Source organism: Sinocyclocheilus rhinocerous, unplaced genomic scaffold (genome assembly GCF_001515625.1).
Source record: "Sinocyclocheilus rhinocerous isolate Xijiao unplaced genomic scaffold, SAMN03320098_v1.1 scaffold198, whole genome shotgun sequence".
NCBI lineage: Eukaryota > Metazoa > Chordata > Actinopteri > Cypriniformes > Cyprinidae > Sinocyclocheilus > Sinocyclocheilus rhinocerous.
Window position 1 is genome coordinate 122138 of NW_015635035.1, and position 10886 is coordinate 133023.

The 10886-nt window shown below is 37.0% G+C and overlaps 1 protein-coding gene across 1 annotated transcript in view; it reads left to right on the forward strand.

Moving 5' to 3' along the window:
* The window catches only part of LOC107746259 (low-density lipoprotein receptor-related protein 1B-like), a 182606-nt gene that overhangs the window by 103178 nt on the left and 68542 nt on the right, over positions 1–10886 (forward strand). Inside the window, exons 34-41 of the mRNA XM_016560390.1 lie at positions 875–991; positions 1112–1241; positions 3374–3500; positions 3619–3770; positions 4083–4207; positions 4332–4703; positions 8629–8818; positions 9895–10099. Of these exons, the coding sequence (XP_016415876.1) occupies positions 875–991; positions 1112–1241; positions 3374–3500; positions 3619–3770; positions 4083–4207; positions 4332–4703; positions 8629–8818; positions 9895–10099 (1418 nt within the window). The remainder of the gene's footprint in view (positions 1–874; positions 992–1111; positions 1242–3373; positions 3501–3618; positions 3771–4082; positions 4208–4331; positions 4704–8628; positions 8819–9894; positions 10100–10886) is intronic.

Below are 10886 nucleotides of genomic sequence, written 5' to 3' on the forward strand. Positions count from 1 at the left end.
TTATCTTTTATCATGTTTTATGTATTTATTTATTTATTTAGTTATTTAAATGATCAATATGGTAAAGTAATATACTACTACTTTTCAAAATAATAATGATAATAATGATGATGATTTAGCAAGAAAATCACTACCTTGTAATATAGCCTATACTTCATCCTTTGTATCTGCTTAAACTGAATGGAGGTTTGTGCATTCAAACTAATAAAATAATATTAAATTGGCAACTTTAAATCATTAGCTGGACAGGTCATTTTTTCACATGCTGTGTGGGTTGGGAAACATGACAGAATTGCTGTCCTCAGCAGCAGGGCAATAGAGGCAGATGGTCAGAGAGTTTCAATGCAAATGCTCTCGCCTACCACCAGAATCCGCTCATCTCAGGTGAAGAAAACCCCAGTCCAGCTCAGCCTATACTGATTACACATGCATACCATTTGCATGTTATTAAGAGGCAGCTTGTTGGAGCATGAAACAGATGAGGGCCTTCCAGCTGGCTGCTGTCACATGTAAGAAATCCGTTAGCCGAGTGTGAATTCAGTAATAACAGGAGGATGCAAATAAATAACTGATCTTGTCACGTTCAGTTTTTAGGGCAAAAATACCAGTTACATTTAGAGCGTGCTTCTGTCAAAGCAATCTTTTAGTCATTGCTAATCATGTTTGATTTGTTTGCTACACAATTTGTTTTGTATTTTCTCTACCAAATGCTTGTTGGTTTCTAGTTATTGTTACTACTAAAAAGCATTCGATATTAACATGGCTTCATTTATTTCTGCTCTTGTTTTTTGATGTAAAGGGTCTGAGATGCTTTCTCGTACACTATCTATGTTGCAAGCTTTGTTCTTTATGACATATGTCCTCCTTCATACAGGCAATGATACAATTTACTGGACAGACATGGGATTAAACCGGATCTCAAGAGCCAAGAGGGATCAGACATGGAGGGAAGACATTATCACGCTTTGCTTACCAAGGCTGCATATATTTGGTCAATCAGCACAATATAGTATAATACAATTTAAATATATTAAAAACAGTAATATTGTGAAATATTGCAATTTAAAAAAAATTATCTATTATTTATTTATTTAATTATTTATTTTACCAGGTAACCTTTACTGGACAGACCATGGCCTCAACCTCATTGAAATTGCTCGTCTGAATGGTCTCTACCGGTCAGTTGTAATATCAGAAGGGCTGGACCAGCCAAGAGCCATTGCAGTGCATCCACAGAGAGGGTACGGATCAGTTTCAGCCATGTCTGCAGTTCAGTAATATAAATCTTTAGAATCATTTTAGAAATTACTGAGTGAATTTTAGGGAAATATGCAAGTGCATTAGACCAGATAATACAATGAGCTCTTGGAAGAGAAATGAAAATGCATTTTAAACCTTTGAAGGTCAAATAAATTTTGTGATCTGACTTGGACTGTTTTGCTAACAGAACTGGCTTTAAAATGTCTTGGCCTCCACTAATGAACCAAATTAAGAATTTAAAACCAGCAGATATGCATCTCTTTACTGGACAGACATGGGATTAAACCGGATCTCAAGAGCCAAGAGGGATCAGACATGGAGGGAAGACATTATCACCACTGGCATCAACAGAGTGGAGGGCATCGCAGTCGATTGGATTGCTGGTAAGACACAAACATCATTTTAAAAATGGAATGCTGCCATTTTTTACCACTGTCACAAATTATCCAAATAAAATCTTTGCATTTCTAGCCTTTAGATATACTACTATTAAAAATGTTTAGGGCCAGTATGTATGTATGTATGTATGTATTTAATATTTTATTTTATTTTATTTTATTTTATTTTATTTTATTTTATTTTTTTTTTTTTTTTTTTTTTTTTTTTTTTTTTTTTATTTTTTTTTGTAAATATTTTATTTTTTTTAATGGAAAAGTCCTGCCCAACTTTTTTCTCATTTGAGAGGCATTTTTACTCGAATATACATCACAAAAGATAATCACTAATTCCGCTTCATGCTGACTTTAATTAATATACATATAAAATGCATGAGTAAATGCATTTTAAACCTTTGAAGGTCAAATAAATTTTGTGATCTGACTTGGACTGTTTTGCTAACAGAACTGGCTTTAAAATGTCTTGGCCTCCACTAATGAACCAAATTAAGAATTTAAAACCAGCAGATATGCATCTCCATTTAGGCACAGGCTCATTTTGTAGTCCGTTATGGTATTGTTTCAGTAATTAGGGTCAAACTTTATGGTTTCCGATCTTGCCAGTTTTGTCTGTGTCTGCCTTGAATTTGATGTTTACAACCTGCAATCAGAATCACACAGCGAAAAGACAAGTTTTAGACATATGAACGCTTTAACCCATCTACCATCTACCTGCTGACAGCATCAGGAGTGGGATCCTCTAAATCCCAGACATCCAAAAAACAGCCTCCAATTCAGCCTATGGCTGTGAAAGCTGTCTTTTCCTTTTCCAGTTGAGTCAAACTTTGAATGACGTTTCTTTGGTGGTGTAACAACAGTTATAAAGGAATAGTTCACCCAAAAATGAAAACTCTGACATCTTTTACTCACCATCATTTTGTTCCAAAGCATTCGACTTATTCTGTGGAACACTTTTCCTTGCAGTTTTACAGTGAATGAGTAAAGCTTTCAACCTCATTGAGATCATTGAGAACCATATCAGTGAGATTTTTAAGCATCAAATCAAATGATTAATTGAAAGATTCTATTCTATTCTATTCTGTTCTATTCTATTCATGATTAATTCAATGATTCATCTTCTCTAGTGAACATGCCAAGGTGCTCCAGGGCCAATATCAAGATATATTCAGTGATAAACTGTCTCTAACAAAAAATTTTTTTTATTAATTTTGAAGACTTGGCATATTGTGCACTTTTTGTGAAGCTTTTGCATCATTTTTAAGCTTGATGTCTTCAATTCTGAAGTTGTATGGGTTTGGAATGGCATTAGAGTGAATAAACAATGACAAAATTTTTAATTCAATTCCTTTTGGTCGCTATGAACTTTAGAATTTTGCATGGTTAAGTGGTAATCCAGAGTGTTAAAAATCAAATAAAATGATTCATTGAAAAGATTCAGTTCAAAACAATGATTCATACTTCTCTAATGATCGTGCCAATGTGCTCTAGGGCTGATGTCAAAATATATTTGATGATGATGAGTCGTACGGACCATTTTATGATACTTTTGCATCCTTTTTGAAGCTTGGAGTCTTCACATTTTTGTTTTCTGCAAAGAGTGAATAAATGATTCAATTCTCATTTTCAACTGAGGTCCTTTATTCCTTTAAAGTCACTATGAAATGTAGAATTTAGCATGGTTAAAGTAGTATTCCGCATCTGATTTTTCCAATTAACAGTTATTTATTCTGGACCGAGTGGGGGAAGAATCCTTGCATAGGTCGGGCACGACTGGATGGTTCAGACCAAGTGACCCTGGTCAGTTCTGGCATCGCCTGGCCGAATGGAATCACCATCGACTATGAGGTAGGCCGAATTGGTTCCACTTCCTGATATTCCGCTCACTCTCTTTTCTTCTGATGCTGATAAAATGGGGCTGCTCAAAGGGAAAGGTGCTGATGTGCATTTTCAAATTGCTTTCTAGGAAAATAGATTATATTGGTGTGACGCCCGGACCGACAAGATAGAAAGGATCAACCTTGAAACCGGGGAGGGCCGAGAGATTGTACTGTCAGCCGCCAATGTGGACCTGTTCTCCGTGGCTGTGTTCGGGGCTTACATCTACTGGTCTGACAGGTAATTTATTACTTTACTAAGTGCTACACTCTCCAAAGTGGCCCACGGAGCAAGCTGCTCCAGTCTCAAAGGATTAACCCCTTCCGAGCAAGGTTATTATGAGACCTGCCGTATGTTTCTGTCATCTCCCAGGCAGACTCTGTTGGCCTTATGTAAATAGGGTGTACCGTAAGTCACCGCCAAGGTGATGTTTTCTCGGCTTTAGAGTTAAAGCAGCTTTCCTGTGTGTTTTAATGAGTCTCGCTGCTTTTAATTAAATAACCGCCACCATAACGCTGATGTCAGACTCTTTTTCTGTGCCCTCCGTGGCAGAGCCCACGCCAATGGATCGATCCGGCGCGGATTCAAGAGCGATGCCACCGACACCGTCACAATAAGAAGTGGTCTTGGCGTCAACCTGAAGGACGTGAAAGTGTTTAACAAAGGCCGGGAGAAAGGTTGAGGTTTCAACTTAATGAGTTTATTTTTATTATGCCACATATGTTTTCTTTGAACAAAGCCCAATCATTCTGAATATCTCAGTGTGCATCCAGTGATATCTTTTTATGCTTTTGCATGCAGGCACTAACCCGTGTGCGAGAAGCAATGGAGGTTGTCAGCAGCTGTGTTTTCACCTGGGCAGCGGAAGAAGGACTTGTTCCTGTGCTCATGGGTACTTAGCCGAAGATGGCTTTGCTTGCCAAAGATATGAGGGCTATCTTCTGTACTCTGAAAGGACCATCTTGAAAAGCATCCACCTGTCTGACGAGAGCGATCTTAACTCCCCTCTCCAACCTTTTGAGAATCCAGACTACTTCAAGAACGTCATCGCTCTGGCATTTGATTATCGGCAGCAGACCTCGCACCACAACCGCATATTCTTCAGCGACATCCATTTTGGGAATATTCAGATGATCAATGATGATTGGTCTGGAAGACAAGTCATAGTTGAAAGTAAGTCCAGTTGGCTTTATTGTAAATGCTTTCATGGTTTTCAAGGGGCGTTTGAAAAATCCTGCTAATTGCTACGCTTTTGTTGAGCATAAAAGATGTCCAAAGATGCTTCTTCCACAAAAACGGGCATTTGTTTTTAATCCTGTCGTCGTTCTGATGCAGACTCATTGCAGTGACCCACATGTTGTTTAATGTTCTGCCGCTAGAACACATTCCAGGCTCTTAGCAGCCATTTGTGAAAGGCCATTTGTTGGAAGCCGTAAGTGGCACTGCCTGTGATGTACAGCAAGGCCTCGATGCATCCAACATCTAGTAAAAGTGGTATAATAGCTACCTCCATTTTTCTGCAACTAAATGGGACCAATTTAACTGTCAAAAAAGATGTTTAAAACACTGCATCTTTTTCTGTGTCCCCAGCCTTGATGGATTAAAATCGCTTGTCTCATTTCCACCGTACTCAAACTGTAACAAAAATATGAGTGGAAGCAGGGTGATATTTTTCAAGATCCTGCCTGTCACTGTTGTTGGAAAGTTCAGAATATGGTTATTGATTTCCTCATGTTCGCAATATACGGCAGACATTTCAGCCGCAATCGATATTCACTTCTGATGGTGGCCCACAGTGAAAACCTAATACGCCTAATGATTATGTATCATCCATTTACAATGTAATGAGACAATCATGACAGTTCTTATTATCAAACAACTCATGTATTATAGCTGCATATGCTGTAGTGCATGTTTACAGATGGACTTTCTTTCAGATCCTAATATGTCATTCACAATGTAATTTTAGATTCAGAACTAATACTGACATAATTAGTTTCAAATGGCAAATAATAAGGCATTGCAATAACGTACATGTACACCAGAATTTCTTAAATGAAATTGATAGCAGAACTTCAGGGGATGTTCTTAAAACAAATAGTTCACTCAAAAATTAAAATTCTGTCATAATTTGTCAGTGCCGATTAGGGATGTAACGATTAATCGCGAGCCGGTTGAAAATCGATTTAAATATGTGACAATTCAAATCGTTTGAGATGCTAAACAAATCGCGATTCAATTAGGGGTAGGAGTTTATATGAATGTATGTCTGAGGGGAACTTACTGTCTTTCGATGGTATTTTTTATTTTCCTCTTGCCTCTGTATAATGCATATTAAAGTTCATAAGTGCAGCGCTGCTTTGTTTACAGCAGAAACCAAGGAAACGCTTTAAGAATCTGCGTCTCGTTCAGCTCGTCTGCTGTTTCGAATCGTGAGTTGAGTGAATTGTTACATCCCTAGTGCCGATAGCGCAGACATACAGAGCTGTTGCGCTACAGGCCTCCCGAGTTCGAATCCCGATTCGAGAACATTTCCCGATCCCACCCCACTCTCTCTCCCACTTCACTTCCTGTCAGCTCTGATCTGTCCTATCATAATAAACGCAAAAACACCAAAAATAAATCTTAAAAAAAAATCTTTCATAATTTACTTTCATGGTATGATTCTTCTTTGAAGCTTAAAAGCTCCAGTCCTCAGAACATAAGTCATACAGCTTTAGAACAAAACAATAAACAACTAAAGTTTTGTTTTTGGATGGACTATCCTTTAAATCGAAATACAATTTCTGTGTCTTAGGTAAACAGGGAAAAATTCCCTTAATGCCATTTTTGGTACTTAGTAAGCCAGCTCATTTCACTTTGCTTAGGTTAATGGGATGCAGATATACTTAGAAAGCTTATGTGCTGCATGATTAGTGCTTCTATCCACTTACAGTACTCTCGGAATTCTCTTTTAACTAACCTCATTGCTCCTTAGGTATTAGACCTTTTTCAGATTTCACTTTTACTTAATTTGCCTTTTTTTTTAAAGGCTACTCTTTGTCATCATGAAAATGGTTTTGTTCTGATTCATCCTTGCCTTTGTTTAGAATATGTACTAACAAAACATAATTTACATCAATTAGAATCACTATTTCTTTTTTCTCACAAGTGTATACTGGAAAAAAGAAAATGACATGCACACACACACACACACACAAACAAAAAGCAAAATACGGTAGCTGTGGTTGCCAGACCTGAAACTTCCATAACTGAAGCATACGTAGTTACTTAATCGAAAATCCATCAAATGTGAGCTGTCACACAGGGACTTCTGGGAATGTCAATTTATAGTATTTTAATGTAAAATTACTCTAAATATAAGGTAAGGTTAGCTCTATTACAGTTATTCACTGTATACAGTAAGGATACATACTCTTAACCAGATAACAGGTTTTTGCCGTAGCATTTTTACAGTCTTTTATCGTTAAAATCAATTAATTTATTTACAGTGTTAGTGTTTGTGAAAATATCACGATTCTTGGTAGGAATTTCAATATTACGTCTACAACTAATATGCTGTTGAATACATTACCTTTTTAAATTAAGTTAAATATTATATACATTATTAATATCAAATATGAGCTAATTAAATTAAAACAACAGCATGCACATTTTCAAGTAATTACTTTATTAGCATAAAATACATAAAACATTCAAACTAATTTGACTGGGAAGTACGTCTAGAATTAAAATTTCAGCCTAAAGCACAGATTAGATATTTTGATGCATATCCAGCCTGTTAATGTTCACTTGAGACATTTTTGAAGGAGAAGTGCATTTGACCATTCACGTGTACTTTTCATACCCCTGCCACGCAGTAACATTCACATAAATACAGTATCCTCCACCTCTATCTATTTGAGCATAAGTACCCCAGCCGAAGAGAGTGAGAGTGTGATGTTGACTACAGGTTGAAATGAGCTGGCTCTTTTTGATGGCGAGTTCACTCACTTTCCCAGAGATGAAAGTCAATCCCAGCCACCTTGACTACATGCACACTTGTAACGCATGCAAACACCCTCTCCGTTCTGTCACCAGGAGAGGGTGAGGATGTTAATAATCCATATTTCCCTAATTAAGTTATACATCCCCTGTTAATTACTCCCTGGCCTCTCCAACAGTTTCTGCAAAGGCAAGCTGTCAGGCACATTTTATTGTGAATGATTAATTAGTGATGGATTTCTGCAGACCATTCATAAAGTATTCTTAAAGATTTTTCAAAGAGTAGCATTTTTAGCTACAGCCTCTGTGTTTAAACATTTGCTATTTCACTGATGAATTTTTTAGACATGACAGCAGACAAAGCCTAACCGTTTTATAATGCTAATAGTGAGATGTCGCTTTGATTGATTATATGGTTTCCTGAATGAACACATTCACTGTGTGATTTCAATATCAAAAAGAATGCAAGGGGAAAAAAGTGTCCTACCAAGGCTGTATTTAGAGTTAAAAAAGTAAAATTGTGAAATATTATTATGTTTTAAAACAACTATTTTATTTTAATATTTAAAAAAAATAAAATGTATTCCTGTGATGGCAAAGCTGAATTTTCAGCAGCCATTACTCCAGTCTTCAGTGTCACATGATTCTTTAAAAATCATCCTATTATGCTGCTTTGGTTCTCATGGAACATTTCCTCTTATTATCACAGATCAAAACAGTTGTGCTGCTTAATATTTATGTGGAAACTGTCATATATGATTTTTCAGGATTTTTTGATTAATAGAAAGTTCAAAAGGGCAGCATTTATTTGAAATCAAAATCTTCTGTAACATTCTAATATGGTAATACCACAGTTTTAAATGGTCTTTCCTCAGTTTCACATTTTCTGTGCAGCTTTTGGGAGAAAACGTGGAATTCTTCAAAACGTATTTAAATGTTGTTTAAAAAAATTAACTAAGCTATAAATACAACAGTTGAAAGCATTAACACACAGTGGTGTGTTCATTTCCAAATTATAATATCAAAGAAAACATCACCTTTCCATGTGACTGGATTCAGTGTGTCTTAGCCAGTGGGAATGAAGCACGGTCAAACTTTTGTTTTTTTTCTATAGATGTGGGTTCGGTTGAGGGCTTGGCTTATCACCGTGCCTGGGACACGATTTACTGGACTAGCTCCACCACCTCAAGCATCAGCAGATACACAGTAGACCAGAGCCGACAAGGAGCTTTCACCAGGCAAGCCGTTGTCACCATGTCTGAGGATGACCATCCCCACGTCTTGGCCCTGGATGAATGTCAAAAGTAAGATATGTTTTGGCCCTCTTAGGTATCCGATATTGTTGCCTATAAAGACTGTCAAATCACAAAAATGACATTGAGAATTTTTTTTTTTTTTTCAATTTTCAAGGACAGTACTTTTATACAGGACAAAACATTTATAATTTCACATGAGACTTTGAGTTTGTTGTCATGTGCATTGAAATGCTTATTTGTACTTCATAACATTCAAAAAGCCCAGTCATCGGTCATGTGACATGCAAGAACCAATGGCGTTTGATGTGACGCGTATAAAAGGTGCCATTTTTCCGCTCCAACAGAGGGAAAGATTTCATTCGCTACAGACTAAACAAAATGGACACATTCACTTGATAGAGAAACCTTTGTGGACACGTAATGTGAAACAAAATTGATTTTTATGTCAGGAGGAAGCATATTGACTTTTAAAATCGAGAGCAAATTGATTCGTCACACACAGGAAAACTGACATATATGGAATGTCAATCAGTCAAGAAGGAAAACATTTTAATTAGCTTGACCTCTTCAGATGAGCAGGGCACCATGTGAAATTAGTTGTGGAAGGAATATTTTTTATTCCTGACCCAGCAGAGTAGCAACTCTCCAGACATCGTGGATGGTATATGCACTTAAATATCCTCTCCAAAAGAACCGTTTGAGACTCATGAACAGCATTGATATTCAGAAAGATGTGCCGACCCTGAGTTCACCGACTACATTAAACCCCCAACCTTGGAGAGAATATGCTTACTTGGTAATCTGGCACTTTTTCAAATGGACTACAGACTGCTGTTAATTAGAATCTAACCTGAAATGATTAATTGGCATAGAATGTCAGCATGTATCACTAATTTTCAATTAGTCCGTGGAATTAGACTGTGAAAGGAATTTGTAAGAGGGACGTCAAATAGGCCCTGAGGCCTTTCTGTCCACTATTATTTGTGAATTCAGAGATATTTCCTTGCGCCATAGAGCCGGTTTAAAAATACCAGCAGGCGACAGTATTGAATCATTTTGTCTCGCTAGTGCTGTCTGTAAAATCGCTTCCATTCCTCTCATTTTTTGTCCCATGTATTTTGTAGCCTCATGTTTTGGACCAATTGGAACGAGCAGCGCCCCAGTATCATGCGCTCCACTCTTGCAGGGAATAACATGAAAGTCATCATTAGCACAGATGTATTCACTCCTAACGGACTCATAATTGACCATAAAGCGGAAAAGCTGTATTTCTCAGACGGCAGCCTGGGCAAAATTGAACACTGTGAATATGACGGCTCCCACAGACATGTGAGTATCACTCTTTCTCTCTTTCGTGATGTTTCAGATTTTTTTTTTTCCAATAAACAACCCTTCTACAGCATTTATTAATCTAGGTTGATGTGCTATTTAAATATTTTAAAAAATATGTAATATTTTATTAGTTCTTTAACATTTAAAATTAATTAATACTGTTAAAAATAGTTATAATGTTAGTTCATTGTTAATCAATGCATGTCTAATGTTATCTAATGCAACTAATACACAAAGAACCTTATTGTCAAGTGTTACCACAAACTTTAAGCAAATGAATTATGGTATGTTGATTAGAGGTCTGCTACCCGACACGAGACGGGTCCCGAAATACTTTCGGGTTTTGGGTCGGGTTCAGGTTAATGTTTAATGAATAGCTTCGGGTTCGGGTCGGGCTCAGGTTTATAGCTAAACTAAAACTATATGCAGTAGGCTTTCATAGACGCACGCACACACATTATTTCACTCGACAACGACAACACAGCACGGAAACTTTTATTAGTAAAATAGCTTCAATAGGCTACTGACTCGCAATGTTATATTTCTCTACAATGAGGGGGTAAAATCGCTGTTTTTGAAGTAACTAAGCCTCATTGCTTGTAGAGAGAGACGTGCAGACGCAGGTTCACACATGCAACTTTCATCCCTCTCGCTCTCTCTCTCTCTCTCTCTCTCTCTCTCTCTCTCTCTCTTTCTCGTTAATTAAAATAAATTATATAATTAATGAATTCAAATAAATGCGCTCTTACCGCACTGCATCTCTGTGTCTGATTTAAAGCAGGCC